General features: G+C 45.8%; 1 protein-coding gene across 1 annotated transcript in view; it reads right to left on the reverse strand.

Annotated features, from left to right (window-relative positions):
* Positions 1–19,842, reverse strand: part of amph (amphiphysin) — a 233,274-nt gene that overhangs the window by 90,628 nt on the left and 122,804 nt on the right. Inside the window, exon 12 of the mRNA XM_033019968.1 lies at positions 11,080–11,130. Within this exon, the coding sequence (XP_032875859.1) occupies positions 11,080–11,130 (51 nt within the window). The remainder of the gene's footprint in view (positions 1–11,079; positions 11,131–19,842) is intronic.

Raw genomic sequence — 19,842 nt, forward strand, 5'->3', positions numbered from 1 at the left:
TAGCGCCTCCCACACCGAGACGCCGCCCTCCAGAGCCGAGGGTTCGTTGTGCCCGAGGCTAGCCACCAGGTGCCACCACATGACCCTCCCCCCCAGAATCAGAGGCACCAAACCGGATGGGACGCTGAACGAGGCGGCCAGAACGCGTAGATACCACCCCATGCTCGGTTCGGAAGAATCTCTGGGAGCCCGGGACGGCGGACGCCCGCGACGGGGAGGTTGAGCCACATGGACTGGCTCGCTCAGGTCCAAGTGGGCCGGTTTCGAACGAGCCACATACACAGTTTCACGCCGGCCTCCCATGTCCAAATCGAATGTAGTAGGCCCGTGCCGCAGCACGCGAAAGGGACCTTCATACGGGCACTGCAAGGGCGACTTGTGGGAGTCACGGCGAAGGAAGACGTACGGGCAGCCCATCAGTGGCAGTGGAACATGGGAAGGGGCCACTCCATGACGTGACGTTGGGATGGGAGACAGAGCGCCGACCCTCTCCCGCAAGCGGATCAGCACCATTGATGGGGGTTCTTGGGACCCATCAGAAGACCCATTCGGCCGTCCGAATCCCCAACAGGACCAACTCTATAGCAACTCGTCCATCCACCCAGGGCTTGTGAGACGAGTCTTCAGGGCGGCCTTCAGACAACGGTGGAACCGTTCCACCAACCCATTTGACTGCGGATGGTATGGTGTCGAATGGTGGAACTGCGTCCCCAACAGGCGGGCCATGGCGGACCAGTCCTCTTACCCCCGTCCTCTTGTATCTAAATTCCTTCATCTGGCTTCACATTTCGCACCTAACCTCATACATTTTGTCTTTTCATCTCTGGCCTTTGTCCAACCATTTACTGCTCTAAAAACTCCCCCTCACTTGTATCCACCTATCACTTGCCAGGTTTGTCCTGGATCCACCTCTCTTCCAGTTTTCTCCCCTTACAACAACCAGTCTGAAGAAGGGTCCTGACCGGAAATATCACCTTTCTATGTTCTCTAAAGATGCAGCCTGACTCGGTGAATTACTCCAGCACTTTATGTCTTTTTTTGTAAACCAATATCTGCAGTTCCTTGTGTCTACGTTTTTTGTGTTGCTTGTTGATCCTGCGAGCTGCAGCTGAAAATATCCTTGGTAAAATTTTGTTTACATATTCAAAATTTATCTTGAAATAGTTATTGGGCTACATAGAATACTTACGTCAACAGCATTTCAACAACGTTACTCTCATGTCCACCCTGCCCTCAAACTAACCTGGACCATCTCTGACATCTTTCTGCTTTTTCTGGAACTCTCCATCTCCATCACAGGGGAAAGACAATCGACTGGCATCAACTACAAACCCACTGACTCGCACAGTTAGCCAGACCACACTACCTCTCACTCAGCCTCTTGGAAGGACACCACCCATTACTCTCACTTCACCGTCTCTGCCGGTTCTGCTCCCAAGATGAGGCTTTCCACTCTAGGACATCTGAGATGTACTTTATCTTCAGTAAACATGGAATTCCCCCTGTTGTTGTGGAAGAGCCCGCACCCCGAACCGGCTCTGTAGGGCCTCACAGTTCTGCTCTCAGTCCCCTTCCCCCCATTAAAAGCAAAGATAGTTCTCCCGGCCCTCACCTTTCACCCCCACCCCGCCATCCACTACATCCAACACATTATTTTCTGACATTCTTTCAACTGTCTTCCACCATGAGTCACATCATCCAATTCCCACTACTTTCCACCTTCCAGAGAGACCACTCCCTCCACAATTCCTTCCCACCCAAACTACCACACTCCCAGGTCCTCTCCTCTACACACAAAGGGGATGCAACACCTGTTCCTATATCGCCTCCCGCACATCCATTCAGGGACAGCCAACAGTGCACCCAGGTGAGACAGAGGTTCACGTGCACCTCTTCTAACCTCATCTACAGCACTTGGTGTTCCAGATGAGCCCTCCTTTACATCAGTGAGACCCAGCGTAGGTTAGACAACTGTTTAGCCGGTCACGTGCTCGCTCAAGTCCTACTGGATCTCCCAGTACTAACCCTTTTAACGACTCTTCTCATGCCCATACTGACCTTTTTGTCCTAGGCCTCCTCCACTGCCAGAATGAGGCCACACACAAGATGGAGGAACAGCACCTCATATTCCGCTTGGGGAGCTTACAACCCACTGGTATGAAAATTGAATTCTCCCAGTTTTATGTAATACCCCCCCCCCCTCCCCCCTAAACCTTTCCTGAACCCCCCCCCCCCCCCCAATTCCTCCTGCTATCCTGCCCTGCTTTGCTCTCTCCCCTCCCCCCCCCTCTTCCACCTATATCCCTCCCTCTGGCTTTACATTTCATCATTATCTGATACCTTTTTGCCTTGCTGTCATAAATATGTTTAGATATTATCAGCTCATTTTTTGACTGTAATTATTTTCATAATTAATGGAGGTATTTTAGGAGGTGATGTACACATACCTGATGTACACATACCTGATAGAAGTAACAGTTAGACAAGTACATGGATTGGACAGGTTTGGAGGGATATGGGCCAAATGCGGGCAGGTGAGACTAGGGCAACTGGGACATGTGTGGGCAAGTTGGGCTGAAGGGCCTGTTTCTACGCTGTACCACTCTATCACTCTATCTGCCACCTCTGCTGCTGGCTCGCATTCCCAGCTCAATCTGAGATTTATCCACCAGAATAAGTTTTCATTTTCATTTAGATTAAATTAGAGGAGTTGATAGAATGCATGCAGGCCTATTTTCTGCAAAAATGTATCATGGAGTCAGGTAGGGAAAAGGTTATTTTTAAGATATATTATTAATTAGTAGGGTCATGATTAGAAAATACTAGAGGATGTGAGCATGGCATGATAGAAGTCTGTGCTGTTCGGGAGAGGCATAGACAGCCAGAAACAAAACAAATAAAACAAAATAGAAGCCAGTTATGTCGTAATAAGCATACCTTAACTAAGTTGATGGAAAACTAAATTAATAGGTTTGCCAGTGAATAAACATGAAAGAAATAAAAGTAAAATTCTAACTAGAAATAAAAATTACAGAGATAACTGATTTTTTTCCACTGCAAACTAAGCATGCCAATGAGAGTATATTTTTTCTTATTAATTGTTCTGGAATGCCCTACCCTGGGAAACAGACTGTGAACATTCACTTTATTCATGCTCTTCATGATTCTCTATAGTTCAGTTAGACTCGGTGGCAGGGAGGCGCAGTGGTAGACTACGGGTGCTGTCTATGCAGAGTTTGTACATTCTCCCCGTTACCGCGTGGGTTTTCTCCGGGTGCTCCAGTTTTTCCCCACACTCCAAAGATGCACAGGTTTGTAGGTTAATTGGCTTGGTACAAGCAGATGGTGAAAATGACAGATCAAAGCAGAATGTCTTCCTGGTCACATCTTCCCACACCATCTGCCTTGATCTGTTGTCATTTTCACCCCTCACCCCTCCATATCTCTAGACTCTCTCCCCCCTGACTCTCAGTCTGAAGAAGGGTCTCGACCCGAAATGTCGCCCATTCCTTCGCTCCAGAGATGCTGCCTGTCCCGCTGAGTTACTCCAGCATTTTGTGTCCAGGATTGGGGAGAAATGGAATTGAGATACAGGACCTGTCTACTTGCTTAATGGAGCAGTGAGAGCATGGCCCGTTGCTTGTAGTTCATTTATTTCCACCAGATTAGAGAATACACAGCCCTTGTTCACCAGCAGTTCTTTATCACAAATTTCAATGATAGATTGCAGTCCTAAATTCCTTTGTTTGAACAGTGCGAGTTGAAATGTGATGATCCTTATTATTAGTTAATGAGGCTGTCCAGGATGGTGATTAGAAATGCAATAAAAACAAGAAATGGACTAATAATTAGAACAATATATCTTATATTTATTGAATAAAAATCTCTCGTCCTCTTTCCAGTGAGACACCACTAAAGCAATGACTCTCGATTATAGTTTGCTGTGTATTAGATTGTCTGTGAGAAGCAATGAGGATTATTTGGCAATCCTTCACGGGGATGTAATTGAAAGTAGAGTGAATGAATGAATTTAACTTGCTGGAAAGAATAGTAGTGATGATCAATAATTTAAGCAGCAAGAGATAGGAGAATAGGAATGGTTAAAGCTGTGGAATAGTAACATAATGTTAAGATGGTCAATAAAGCAATGCAGGAAATGTCACAGCCTCGGGGCATTTAGAGGAGTCACAATACATCATTAAATTTATAAACCAGGCTTGGACATACAATAACTAACTTGTTTCAAGGAGAATTATGAGGCAACATTTTCTGACCAAACACAGAGTTGAAGATAGACACAAAATGCTGGAGTAACTCAGCCGGTCAGACAGCATCTCTGGAGAAAAGGAATAGGTGACGTTTCGGTTCGAGACCCTTCTTCAGACTGAGAGTCAGAGGAAAGGGAAACGAGAGATATAGACGGTGATGTAGAGAGATATAGAACAAATGATTGAAAGATTTGCAAAAAAGTAACAATGATAAAGGAAACAGACCATTGTTAGCTGTGGGCTAGGTGAAAATGAGTTACAGACAATGAGACTCAACAAGACGACTTTGAAGCTGGTACGACTTGGGTGGGGGAGAGACGGAGAATGAGGAGATGATGCCAGGGTTACTTAAAGTTAGAGAAATTAATATTAATACATAAAGTTGATATGAGAAGGGACAATGGAAAACGTTGTGAAATGTTGTTTTAAGTAATGTCTTAGAGGAGGGAACAGTAGGGAAGTTCAGAACTTTGCACATAGGAACAGCACAGGAAGAGGGCCTTTGCTCATTATGTCTATACTTGATGCCATACTAATCTTATTTGGCTGCAAGTGGTTTATTTCTCTCCATCCCCTGCCTCTTCATGCCTCTAAAAATGCCTCTTAAATGTTGGTATCACATCTGCTTCCACCACCTCTCCCAGCAGCATGTTTCAGGCATCCACCTCTGTACAAAAAAACTTGCCTCTCAAATCTCCTTTGAACTTTCCTCCTCTCACCTTAAACCTATCCCCTCTAATATTTGACATTTCCACCATGGGGAAAAAATTCTGATAATCTATTCTATCTATGCCTCTCATATTTTTACTTTGAATTTAATAAGCCCCCTATACTTCAGAACTAACAATGCTAGTGCATGCATGCTCTCCTTATAGCTAATACACAACAATCCCGGCATCATCCTGGCAAACCACTTCTGCATCCTCTCCGATGTCTCCACAATTATAATTGGAGATATCCAATTGGACAATCCAAACCACACACGATACTCCATGTGTGGTCTAACCAAAGATGACCTCTTCAGGTTTATACTTAGTGCCCCGACCAGTAAAGGCAAGCGTGTTGTACATCTTTTGTAACCACCATGGCGGCACAGTGGCGTAGCGGTAGAGCTACTGCCTTACAGCGCCGGAGACCATGGGTCCCAGGTTTCATGCTGACTACAGGTGCTGTCTGTAAGGAGCTTATACGTTATCACCGTGACCTGCGTGGGTTTTCTCCGAGATCTTCGGTTTTCTCCCACACTCCAAAGGCGTACAGGTTTGTAGTGTGTGTAGGATAGTGTTAATGTGCGGGGATCGCTGGTTGGTGCGGACTCAGTAGGCTGAAGAACCTGCTTCCGCGCTGTATCTCTAAAGGGCCTGTCCCACAGGCGACGTTTTAGGCGAATGCAGGAGACTCTGCACTCGCCTCATGATCGCCACATGGTCGCCACATGTTCACTGGTGGGCTCTGGTGAGTCTCCTTCATGGTCGCGAGGAGTTCCCGCATTCTGGGAACTAGTCGCGACCTCAGTATGGTCGCCACATATTTTTCAACAATTGGTCGCCAAGGAGAAAATTGATAATCCTGTAGTCGTAGGTGCAGTTGTAGTGGGGTCGCCATGTAGTTGTAGGTAGTCGAGGTAGTCGTAGGTAGTTTTAGTTAATCGCCTTTGCTGACCAGTCATTTTCATTGGCTCATTGGGGGGGAAAAAACGTAAGCACAAGTTTTCAGAACCAAGGATAACCGACCGGTAATGTTAAATGCCCGCCGAACTTCACAGCTGTGTATCTCTGGCTTATTGAAAGTTGTCTGGCTTCTTAAAAGTGTCTCCACTCCTTCTCCTACATATTTTACATTACCTTTGACCTCCAAAATACAATACCTCACTCTTGTAAAGATTAAACTTCACCTGCCATTTCACCCAAAATTTTCAACGGATCTATATATTGCTGTATCCTTTGACAATTTCCTTCTCTATCCAACCCTCTGCCAATTTTTTTGCAATCTGTAAACTTAATAATTATACAAAGCTACATTGTCATCCATATTGTTAACATATATCACAAATTACAAGGGGCCCAGCACTGTTCTTTGTGTAAAGCCACTGGTCACAGACCTCCAGTCAGTTAAACACCCATCTACTGCTACCCTCTGCCTTCTATAGCCAAGCCAATTTTAGATCCAATTTCCATTCAGCATGGATCCCTTGTGACTACATCTTCTGGTCCAGCCTACCATGAGGGATCTTGTCATGCTTTACAAACATCCATGTGGACAATGTCCACTGCCCCACATTCATCCATCATCTTCATCACTTCCTCAATATTCTGTGGGGGAAACTATTTAATCTCTTCCCTGTATGGGGACCCGACTTTTTCCCTGTCGGGTCTCCGGTGTCGTTGGGGCCTAACATTATGGAGCCGGCGGTGGCCTCCAACCAGAACCAATCTGAGGGCTCCAGTCGCGGAGCCTGCGGACCTGCCATCGCGGTGCTGGCCGACTTCGGAGCGGGGAGAGCTGTGGTGACGCGCGGCTGCAACCCGACTTCGGAGCATTGGTGGACAGGAACATCGGGAGCTCGCAGGTCCCTGGTGGGAGACTGCTTTTCTGAGCTCCCGCAACGGCAACTTCTCCCGCCGGAATTGCGGGGTTTAAATGACTCAGAGCGGGGTCTATCATCGCCCCGCGCGGCTTAAACAGCCGTGGGACTTACCATCGCCTGCCGGGGGCTTTAACATCGTGAGCCCCAGTCGCCTCGACACTACAGTTGGACTGCTAGACCGCGGGAGAAGAACAAAGGGAAGTGATAAGACTTTTGCCTTCCATCAGAGTGAGGAGGTGTTGGAGATTCACTGTGATGGATGTTTGTGTAAATTGTGTTAAGTGTGTGTCTTGGTTTTTTTTTTGTAATGTCATGACTGCAGAAATGAAATTTTGTTCAAACCTTGTCTGTTTGAATGACAATAAAAGGCATTCTATTCTATTCGGTCAGTTCAGTTTAGCTAATCGTCATGTGTACCGAGGTACAGTGAAAAGCTTTTGTTGCGTGCTATCCAGTCAGAAGAAAGTCAATACTATTCATGGTGTATAGATACATGATAAGGAAATAATGCCCCTCCCATGCACAAAGCCACGTTGACTATCCCCAATAAGACCAAGCTATTCCAAATGCGACAATATTCTGTAACTAAGAATCTTCTCCAATAGTTTTCCTACCATGGTGTAAAGCTCATCAGCTGAAAATGTCACTGTTTGTCCCTATGGCCCTTCTTAAACAAAGGACCAACACTGGTTATTCTCCAATCTTAAGGCTGATAACTGTTCAGGTTTAGCTTTGTTTAGAGATACAGCGCGGGAAAAGGCTCTTCGGCTCACCAAACCCACACCGACCAGCAATCCCCACACACTAACACTACCCTGCACGCACCACGGCCAATTTTATTTTTACACCAAGCCAATTAACCTACAAACCCGTACGTCTCTGGAGTGTGGGAGGAAAATGGAGCTCCCGATGAAAACCCACAGGGAGAACGTACAAACTTCGTACAGACATGCAGCCATAGTCACAATCAAACCCGGGTCACTGGCGCTGTAAAGCAGCAACTCTACCGCTGCACCACCATGCAGGTGGGTTGGGAGGAAATAGGGGAGGGAGGGGGGGGGGGGGGAATTACAAGTTACATAAAACGGAGGAAGATACAGACACAAAAAGCTGGAGTAACTCAGCGGGACAGGCAGCATCTCTAGAGAAAAGGAATAGGTGACGTTTCGGGTCCAGATCCTTCTTTAGACTTAGAGTCAGGGGAAAGGGAAACTAGAGATATAGACAATGATGTAGAGAAATACAGAACAATGAATGAAAAACTGCAAAACAGTAACGATGTTAAAGGAAACTAGCCATTGTTAGCTGTTTGTTGGGTGAAATGCATAGTTCGCAGAGGCCTGGAGCTGATTATAAAGAGGAAACTATTCAGCTCCATTGGTATATTCCACCATGAAGTAGGATTGTGTCAGCTCAGCCTCATCCTGCCTGTCATATTGGCACCTTGTTTGAAAAGGTCAATCAATCTCTGATCTGCTGCTTCTTGAGGGACTGAGTTCCAAGTCTAATAATCAGGCTTCACCTATTCTGGGTGCGCTAAACCATCACCGTGTCGGGTGCCAATGCTCAATTTGGGAGCCCCGCGCGATGTCATGCACAACTACATACCCCTCCGCTCTTCTAAGTGGGACCGGCCCCGCGCGGCCATACGATGCCCGTGCACCTCACAATTTGCATGCCAAGGACACGTAAGTGATACATACCCTTTAGACATCATGACTAATCGAACTATTCATGAGTGATTTGGGTTTGGTTTAGAGATACAGCCCGAAAACAGGCCCTTCGGCCCACTGAGTCCACTCTGTGCAGCGATCCCCATACACTAATACAATCCTACAAACTGGGGGTCATTTACAATCTTCACCGAAGCCAATTAACCGACAAACCTGTACGTCTTTGGGTTGTGGGAGGAAGCCGGAGCACCCTGGAAAAAATCCAAGTGGTCATGGGGAGAACGTACAAATTCCATACAGACAGCACCCGTAATGAGGAACGAACCCGAGCCACCGTGTCACCCTGGTTGTTTGTTGTAATGTCGCAAGAAATGTCATGTTCTCAGCAGATGTCAATGTAATCTGCCTACTGGTAAGCAATATTTCCTTGTACAGAATCACCGATCCCAACATACACACCCACACATTCCTGATCACAGAAACTGTTACTCCAACCATATCCCCCACACCATCTTTACAACAACACCAATTACATTCTGTGGAGACTCACTGTGATGGATGTTTATGTAAACTGTGTTAAGTGTGGGTCTTGGATTGTTTTGTAATGTAAAAAACTGTAGAAATGATATTTCGTTCAAACCTAGGTTTGAATGACAATAAATTGCATTCTATTCTAATAACCCGTGCCTGCCTTCTCCCCATATCCCTTGACTCCACTAACCCCTAGAGCTCAATCTAACTCTCTCTTAAATCCATCCAGTGACTTGGCCTCCACTGCCCTCTGTGGCAGGGAATTCCATAAATTCACAACTCTCTGGGTGAAAAAGTTTTTTTCTCACCTCAGTCTTAAATGACCTCCCCTTTATTCTAAGACTGTGGCCCCTGGTTCTGGACTCCCCCAACATTGGGAGCATTTTTCTGCATCTAGCTTGTCCAGTCCTTTTATAATTTTATATGTTTCTATAAGATCCCCCTCATCCTTCTAAACTTCAGTGAATACAAGGCTAGTCTTTTCAATCTTTCCTCATATGACAGTCCCGCCATCCCAGGGATCAATCTCGTGAACCTACGCTGCACTGACTCAATCACAAGGATGTCCTTCCTTAAATTAGGAGACCAAAACTGTACACAATACTCCAGATGTGGTCTCACCAGAACCCTATACAACTGCAGACCACATGGATTTCCTCCATGTGCTCTGGTTTCCTCTCTCATCCAAAGTTAGATAGAGCTCTAGGGGCTAGCGGAAGCAAGGGATATGTGGAGAAGGCAGGCACGGGTTACTGATTGTGGATGATCAGCCATGATCACAATGAATCGCGGTGCTGGCTCGAAGGGCCAAATGGCCCTTATTTCTATGTTTCTAAAAGACCTATTTTCTATGTTTCTAAAAGATCTGTGGGTTGGTGGGTTAATTGGCCTCAGTAAATTGCCCCTAATGTGTTGAGAGTACCTTGTACCTTGTACCTTGTACCTTCCGAAGAGTCCACTAGGGACTATACGGGAAGTTGGACAATTTTTATACTGGACAATTTTTATATTTATCAAGCCAATTAATCTGTACATCTTTGGAATGTGGGGGGAAACCGAAGATCTCTAAGAAAACCCACGCCGGTCACGGGGAGAACATGCAAACTCCGTACAGACAGCGCCCGCAGTCAGGATCTAACCCAGGTCTCTGGCGCTGTAAGGCAGTAGCTCTACCGCTGCGCCACCGTGCCACCCTATTGATGACTGTTTACTTTTCTCAGGGCATGTCAATCCCAAGGAGCAGGTTCCCTGCATTTACCCAGTCAGACACTTCATTATTTTGAGCATCTCTAGGGGTCGATAAGAACTGACCCGATTTCTACCATCTCTCCACAAAACTGCAGATTCTGGTGGTGTTCACAGAAATCTCCTCAAAACATTCTACGGCTTGGACATCCTTGCATGTGTGTGGTCGCCAGAATATCCCCTGACCACTGGCTGAGTGAGGCAATTAGTCCAGCTCCAGCAACCACTGTGCCACCCTGACTGAGTGGATGAGACAGTGGGAATAACATGTAACTCGTGTAAATGCGACAGTTGGAGGGCCGAAGGGGATGCTTCCATGCTGCATCGCTAAATGAATCCGTAGAGAGGAGGAAAGGAGGAAGCACCCAACTGAAGCAACCCGATAGCTGAGGTAATTGAATGGAAGGAGTTTACATAGTTGACATGTGTGGATTCAGTAGATGTCATTCCTGCAGCATCATATGGAGTTTAGCCCACATTTGTATCCTTCTGACAATTAGCGATCATGACTCTTCCATCAAGATTTTTTTACCTGGTCTACGTTAAATGTACAAATATGAATATTCTAGGAATGGGGAGGTGTGCATATGATGGAAAGTTTTAGTTTCAGAACATGGATTTTCACGCAAATCAAAGGTTAATGGAGGATTGGCATGAAAATTAAAGATGTTGAAGTGTGAAGTGAGAATAATTCATGTGAAAACCGATATGGAAATTTGAATTACTAAGCACTTAATGAAAGAGAAACATATTACTAAAGGTCACTGCTCTTTACCTGTTGAGATAATTCTTGCCCAGCAAAGAAGGATCCACAGCACATCAGAGCCTAAGGAGAAATTGGTAAATAATCTACTTAGTCTAAATTACAAAAGCAGCTGTCTCTGCAAAATAAAGCATCACATCTAAACATAATAATATCCTTTAATAGATTTTTCAACCTTCCTTCAGTACCAACTTTCGACCTAAAGCATTGGAGGGAGAATTGCTTACACATGCTATACACAAAAACTCAGTACTCAGCGTGTCAGACAGCATCTCTGGAGAAAAGCAATAGGTGGCGTTTCTGGTCGAGACCCTTCTTCAGTCTGAAGAAGGGTCTCGATCTGAAACGTCACCGATTCCTTTACTCCAGAAATGCTGACAGACCCGCTGAGTTATTCCAGCATGTTGTGTCTATCTTTGGTCTAAACCAGCATCTGCAGTTCCTTCTTGTTCCTTTTACGCATGATATTTGCTGCAGGGAATGCCCAAAGAACCAAATCTATAAATATCTGCATTTTAAACAATTATCTGACTTTTCTCTGACAGATAAAACAAAAATTAAAAGGCAAGGCTTGGCAAAGTGAAAAATGTATTATTTACGCAGAAATGTGAAGGCAATGTGCCATCGTACCCAAGGGAAGCTCTTTCAGCATTTATCCACTATGCATATCTCTAATGACAAACCAAATTGATGGTTATTTGCTGTTGGCGGATGTTTAATTTAGTTTTGACATACAGCGCGTGACATCTAATGAATTGGCCTCCACTGCCTTCTGTGGCAGAGAATATGGCAGAGTGGATGGATAAGGCAGCGTAGAGAGATGTGGCAGCTTTAGGGATTGGACAGTGTCAGGGGATGGGTCAGTGTTGGGGATGACGCAACGTTGTGGCGGTATTGGGGGAATGGAGCTGTGTATAGGGATGGGAAAGCGTTGGGGAAATGGAACAGTGTTGGGGGGGGGAGCGGGTCAGTTTCAGTTTAGTTTATTGTCACCGAGGTGTACCGAGGTGCAGTGCAATGCTTTTGTTGCATGCTATCCTGCCCAGTCCCGCACACTAGCACGACAACATGTGTTTTCTCAGAGACCTTCGATTTACCCCCACACGCCAAAGATGTACAGGTTTGTAGGTTAATTGGCTTGGTATAAAAATGTCAAATTGTACCCAATGTGTGTAGGACAGTATTAATGTGTGGCGATTGCAGGTCGGTGCGGACTCGTCGGGCCGAAGGGCCTGTTTCCTTGCTATATCTCTAAACTAAACTAAACTGAATTAATCAAGATGTGATGCCCAGGAATGCAGCTGACGAGGTGACGGAAGGTTATAGAAGCAGAGTTATTAATAATTTTCAAAGTAGAAATGGATATTTGAAGTGAAATCATCGAACAGCCCATAGGGACTGATTTAATCCAATTTCTCAGAAGCAGCAGAGTAAGAAGGTGCTCTCTTTAGCCGTATCAATCTATGACAGTGCTACATTTTCACAACGACCGTTATAGGTCATTAGTTTAGAGATACAGCGTGGAAACAGGCCTTTCGGCCCACTGAGTCTGCACTGACCAGCTATTCCCACACATGCTAGGGACAATTTACATTCATACAATTACATTTATAGCAAGCCAATTAACCTACAAACCTGTACGTCTTTGGAGTGAGGGAGGAAACGGAAGATCTTGGAGAAAACCCACGCAGGCCACGGGGAGAACGTACAAACTCCGTACAGACAAGCACCAGTAGTCAGGATTGAACCCGGGTCTCTGGTGCTGTAAGGCAGCAACTCTACCACTGCGCCACCGTGCCGAACCTAAATAGCCATCCGGGAATAACCACACACTTCCAGATGGTGCATTTGCAGTTGGTAACAGATGTTGTCTTGCTGCAGGGCTAATTTTAGCTGAACTCAATAATCCATAAAGCAGGGAACAGTCAACAATATGAAAATCAAGTCAATGAATATACAACCTACTCGACCAAATGAAACAGCAACTTCACAATTGTACTAATGGTGCACTTTGTCTGACAGAATAGCACATCCTAGTATCTTCTACCCAGAGAGCACAAAATCCCTCATTGATATAGCACGGTGGCACAGCGGTAGAGCGACTGCCTTACAGCACCAGAGACCCGGGTTCGATCCTGACTACGGGTGCTGTCTGTACGGAATTTGTACGTTCTCCCTGTGACCTGCGCGTGTTTTCTCCGAGATCTTCGGTTTCCTCCCACACTCCAAAGACGTACAGGTTTGTAGGTTAGTCGGCTTGGTATAAATGGAAAATTGTGTGCAGGGTCGTGTTAATGCGCTGTATCTCTAAACGTAAACTAAGCACCCATTGCTGGAAGAAGCAAGAGGATAACTGGGGAATGGAATGATGTAAGTTAAAGCTAATCATTAGTTTCATCCTGATGTGAGGAGATCTGCAATGGTCAGGGGGACAGTGACCTGATGCGTGGTGAGGGGTGATGGCGATGATGCACATTGGATTACGAGAGGTTGGTGAGGGTGAGGTGAGTGGGGATGTCAAGGTGGTCAATGTCACACCACCAATCAGATATAAAAGTTAAGAGAGGGAAGGAGGCCAGAAGGGGGGTGTCCCAGGACAAGGGGAGTGCTCGAGACATGAGAAAGGGTCATCACTGGGAAGGATTTCTCGCTGAAGAAATAGGCAGATGCAAGGGGGAAACAGAAGAGGAGCTTGAAATCCATGTTGGGCCGGAAGACACACGGGCACAAGGTATAAAGGGGAATGTCAGAGAGGGGGAGGTCAAGGAGACGGTGAAGACATGGCAGGAGTTGGAGATGGTGTGAGGTGCAGGTCAAAATAGAGTAATGGGAGAGGGGCTCAGGTGGGAGAAATTGCGGGAGGAGGAAGGGAGGTTCATGGAGAGATGGAAAAAGGTACAAAGGTGGTATTGGGGCTTGAATATGAGGTGAGAAAAGGATGGGGGTGGGAAATGGGAGAGATGGGGAGCTGGGGCAAGTGATAGAGGGCTGGGAGGAAAGATGTGGGGGGGGGGGACAATAGACAATAGGAGCAGGAGTAGGCCATTCGGCCCTTCGAGCCAGCACCGTCCTTCACTGTGATCATGGCTGATCATCCACAATCAGTAACCCGTTCCTGCCTTCTCCCCATATCCCTTGACTCCACTATCTTTAAGAGCTCTATCTAACTCTTTCTTGAAAGCATCCAGTGAATTGAACTCCACTGCCTTCTGAGACAGAGAATTCCACAGATTCACAACTCTCTGGGTGAATTTTATTTTCCTCGTCTACGTTCTAAATGGCCTACCCCTTATTCTTAAACTGTGGCCCCTGATTCTGGACCCCCAAGGTCAAGAACATTCTTCCTGCCTCTAGCTTGTCCAATCCCTTAATAATCTTATCTGTTTCAATAAGATCCCCTCTCTTCCTAAATTCCAGTGTATACAAGCCCAGTCGCTCCATTCTTTCAACAAATGACAGCACTGCCATCCCGAGAAAGAGGTGGGGGGGGGAGATGGGGCTTGTGGGGGGAGATGGGGAGGTGGGGGAAGAAGACTTAGCTCCCCGTGGAGCAATGGAGCCCTGGAGCTAGGCGAGGGAGCTAGCCCCAGCCCTCTGACACTCATAATAAAACTACTAGAAACTGGAAATTGCACAGAGCTGAGGCACAAAGCTCCAAAGTCCATGGACATTGTAGTTCACAAGGAGAACTGTCTTGGAAGGTCATAGGTACCACATGGAAAACTAAATAAAACATTTGTTGTGCAAGAGCGAGTCAGGGTAGCCATGCGCTGAATTCTGCTGCAATGGGACAGGCAGCCATTAAACTCAATGTCAATGGACTGAATTCATCTCTGGCAACACTGCTCTCGAAAGAAAGAATCATTATAAAACAGCACCAGGAAAGTTAAGGCTCATCCAGAAATAGACTGCGAGTTTTTAAATAAGGTTGCTGATAATCTATTCTCACTCTGTGCAAAGAGTAAACATGGTCCCAGATGTGCCAGTTCTGCAGAGAGAAGGTGCTAATGAGATTTATTTAATTTAATATAGATTGCCATTCTGTACTGTCGACCAGCGCTTTTTTTTTGTGACAGTACACACCAGTACAATGTACCGGCACCTCAGATGCGGCATGTATGCTTAGCTAATAGACAACGTGGGTGAGTGAATTAGAATGAATTAGAACATTTATTTGTATTCGAGTTATCAAATGGCAAGTTAAAGTGTCTCCAATGTTGGATATATTACTGCATAAAAATTGTTGATGAACGCAGCTTAATTTTCCCTCCCTCCTCGCTCCGTCCCTCCCCCACCCAAGTCATACCAGCTTCATAGTCGTCTTGTTGAGTCTCATTGTCTGTGCCCCTGTCCCACTTAGGAAACCTGAATGGAAACCTCTGGAGACTTTGCGCCCCACCCATGTTTCCGTGCGGTTCACGGAGGATGCAGGTGGTTGCCGGAGGTTGCAGGTAGTGGAAGCAGGTTGGGAGACTGACAAAAACCTCCGGGAACCGCACGGAAACCTTGGGTGGGGCGCAAAGTCCCACCAGAGGTTTCCGTTCAGGTTTCCTAAGTGGGACAGGGGCATAACTCATTCTCACCTAGCCCACAGCTAACAATGGCCTGTTTCCTTTATCACGTTACTTTTTTGCATATCTTTCGTTCATTTGTTCTATATCTCTCGACATCACCGTTTACATCTCTCGTTTCCCTTTCCCCCGACTCTCACTGAAGGAGGGTCTTGACCCGTAACGTCACCTATTCCTTTTGTCCAGAGATGCTGCCTGTCCTGCTGACTTACTACAGCTTTTTGTGTCTATCTTCGGTTTAAACCGGCATCTGCAGTTCCTTCCTACACATCTTAATGTTTAATTAATGTGTATCGGCACCTTTCTGTCTTCCAAAAAAGCACTGATTCAGACACATGATGTTCCCTGTCTGAAAGGTGTGGAAAGGACTCATCTTTCAATTCTGATCTCAATATTGCCTTTCTCAAATGAATGCTAGGATATCACCACAAACTCAGCACTCCCTTATCTATTAATTACCTACATCGTTTGCCTCGCAGCCTTTTGGAAGTCCCAGAGACACAATTCCCACGATCAAAGTCAGGGAGTCAGATCCACGTGAGTGAACATGCCTTGCAGCTGCACATCCGCCACCCAGGGACTCCAGTGTCACCAGAGCCTTTCCATTAACTGGTGGCACCAGAATGTCACCAGAACGTGTGCCTAAGATAGCAACCTGACGGAAGAAGGAAAAGAGGCTGACCAAAACTCACATGGAGGCGAACGTTCCAGAAGGATTTGGAAAGCAACCTATCGAGGGTGGAAGACGTCGCACATGACCGAACAGAATGGTGAAAGCTTGCTGTCCAATTCACTCAACAGTGTGGGAGGAACTAAGTCTAAGTAAGTAACTCATGGCTCTTCCATTGGGTACAATCCCAACAGTGCACTTGGATGTAAAAGTGCCTAGAAATGAGATTGCTAACTCCAGAGCAAAAGAGCATCTTGATAAAATAGCTCATAATTATGAGGGAAGTATTAAGAACCCAATTTCCACAGATATAATGTGTAGGGGACATGAACAAGCAGAAACAATGGGTCTGCCAGGACAGTTCTGTTTGTGTATTTTGAGGAGAAGGTATAAGGTTGCTAACCAGAAAAAATCAGATTTAAAGCAATCTGCAACCTACTGGTGTTTAAGAAGGAACTGCAGATGTTGGAAAATCGAAGGTCTTCTTCAGACTGAAGAAGGGTTTCGGCCCGAAACGTTGCCTATTTCCTTCGCTCCATACATGCTTCTGCACCCGCTGAGTTTCTCCAGCATTTTTGTGTACCTGCAACTTTCTGGTATTGGCCCTGGTTTCCCCTGTTGTTCTGTCGCAGTTGGTTATGATATGAAACTCTGGAATGAAGTAGATTGAACAATGCCTCACGAAAGGAACTTGGATTTTCTTTGTTCTTTCACAAGATGGAAGATATAATTGGTAAAGTTAACATTTATAGTCCACACATCTTTTCTCTGAACTAAGGGCTTAGTAGGACATTTCTTGTGTCAGTTAAGAGACAGTGTACAGGTGCTTCAGGAGTCAACCATGTTGGTTCTAGTTCCTCAGGTCACATAGATGCCAGAATGGGGAAAGATGCCCGATATCAATCCCTGATGGAGATTTGGTGGCAGATGGATTTTTAATCATAATCTAGTACTTTGCTGAAACTAGTCTTTTATCCTTGGCATTCAGATGCCACAGCTTCGATGAAAGAATTTAAGGTCAAGAGCTTGTAGACATTGGAGGCACTGCAGAGCATTTTTGTGGCTGAAAGTAATGTGGATAGCATGGGTTTAGATGTGGTTAACCTGCAGCTGAAAGAGAGACAGTCGGAGTAGGAATTGGTGACCACGAGGCAGAGGAAGGGAGGCAGGCAGATAGCCAAGGAAGCCTCAATGATCTCACTCCTAAACCAGGAGTGAAGAAGGGTCTCGACCCGAAACGCCGCCTATTTCCTTCGCTCCATAGATGCTGCCTCACCCGCTGGGTTTCTCCAGCATTTTTGTCTACCTTCAATTTTCCAGCATCTGCAGTTCCTTCTTTATTACTCCTATACCATGTCTCCATTGCAGGAAATTGTACGATCAATGTACCTCTCAGGAGTGAGGCCAGAGCCAAGGTGACGGCACCATGCACAACTCAGTTGCGCAAGAGGAGAGGACCAAGAGTCCAAGGGCAATATTGATAGGGGATAATAGTGAGGGGAATAGACAAGCATTCTACAGCTAAACATGTGAATCCCAGTGCGCTATTGCCCTCCCCGGTGCCAGGGTCAACGAGGTCACAAAAAGTGGCAAAGTATTCTGGAAGGCTGGAAGGTATAGGAATAGCAAGATGGGAGAGATGAATATGTGTAGAGTGGACTTTAGATTTCTGGATCACTGCCACCATTTCTGGGGAAGGTAGAGATTGTACAAGATGAAAAGGTTGGACCTGAACTGGAATGGTCCATTGTCCAAGTATGTTCGGTCATGTGCGACGTCTTCCACAGGTGTACTGGCACTTTGGGAAGGGTTTAAACTAATTTGGCTGGGCAATGGACTAAAAATAGATGAACACTTTGTGGGGCGAGGTGAAGTCAAATATAGAAGTAAACAAACCATATGATGGCATGAGACAGATGGCACGTAGGCACAGAGAACGAAAGGAAGGTTAAATTGCATCTGTTTTAATGCAGAGAATGACAAATAAGACAAATGCAGGTAGACTGATCAGCACATTGGAACATGCAAATACAGGGATGGTTCAGTTCATGGTTGAAAGAAGGGCAGAGATAAATGATTTAAATGTACATAGATGTCTAAAGGGCCTGTCCCACTTTACGATTTTATCAGCGACTGCCAGCATCATTGACTGATGTATCAGTTCACGAAAAATTTGCGGCGTGATGCCTTATGACGCGCGGTGTTTTTTCAAGTGTCGCAACTTTTTTTGTCGCTGCCGGATTTTGAATTGTTCAAAATCTTTTGGCGACACTGACATGACGCCGGCAGTCGCCAAAAAAATCGGCAAGCGAGACAGGCCCTTAAACGTAAAATGTAAATGTTGGTAAGTAAGAGTGCTGACTATACCAAAACTGGAGGGGTTGCAGACAGTGAGGATGTCTGTCAGAAGATACAGTGAGATAGAGATCAGCTGTAGAAATGGGCGGAGAAATGGTAGATGGAATTTAACCCAAGCAAGTGTGAGGTGTTGCACTTTGGGAGATTGAATGTAAGGGGAAAATATACAGTCGATGGCAAGATGCTTAACAGCATTGATGTGCAGTGGAATGTTGGAATCCAAGTTCGTAGCTCACTGAAGGTGGTAACACAAGTAGATATGGTGGTAAATAAGGCATATGGTATGCTTGCCTTTATTGCTAGGGATATTGAATATGAAGGTCAGGAAGTCATGATGCATGCTCCATAGGACCTTGGTTAGGCCACATTTGGAGTATTGGTTCTGGTCGCCCCATTACAGTTCTGGTCGCCCCATTAAAGGAAGGATGTGGAGACTTTGGAGAGGGTGCAGAGGACGTTTAACAAAATGCTGGATTAGAGGGTTTCAGCTACAGGTTGGATAGATTTGGATTGTTTTCTCTGGAATGTTAGAGGTTGAGGGTAGACAGTCAGAACCTTTCTCCAGGGTGAAAATGTCCAAAACTAGAGGGCATAGCTATAAGGTGAGAGGGGGAAAGTTTAATGGAGATGTGTAGGACAAGTTTATTATATACAGAGGGTGGTGGGTGCCTGAAGGGCCTGTCCCATTTGCGCGTCATTTACGCGATGTCATTTACGCGACATCATCTACGCGTCGTGACGCGTGCATTACGCACAATTACCTCTGAACTGCAGATTCAGAGGTTGAGTCCTGCTCCAGAGATTTGCGCACAAAGATGTAGGCTGCCATGCTGTTGTAATACTGAAGGAATGCCACGCCGTCAGAGGGGGGCGCTGCCTTGAATTTAGATGTGGGACTTAATTTCTGCCTGTGCTCTCAAGTTCTCATGAGGGAAAGGCTAGTTGCCCTGTTTCGAAGTTCAGCAGAGAACCTTGTTTATGCTTTACTCAACAGTACTAAAACAATTATAAAGAGGTACTACGTGTAAAGAGGAGGCATGTCAAAGTTATTAAAAGCCAGAATATTTGGTTACCTTCACTCACTGAGATTCCATCAGGTACATTTGCCAATCTTGGCCGTCTTCCCAGGAAATTACCCCAAGGGAGACATTGAGCTGCAGTGCTGTCTCATCTCCT

This window comes from Amblyraja radiata, chromosome 4 (assembly GCF_010909765.2).
Source record: "Amblyraja radiata isolate CabotCenter1 chromosome 4, sAmbRad1.1.pri, whole genome shotgun sequence".
NCBI classification, from domain to species: Eukaryota; Metazoa; Chordata; class Chondrichthyes; order Rajiformes; family Rajidae; genus Amblyraja; species Amblyraja radiata.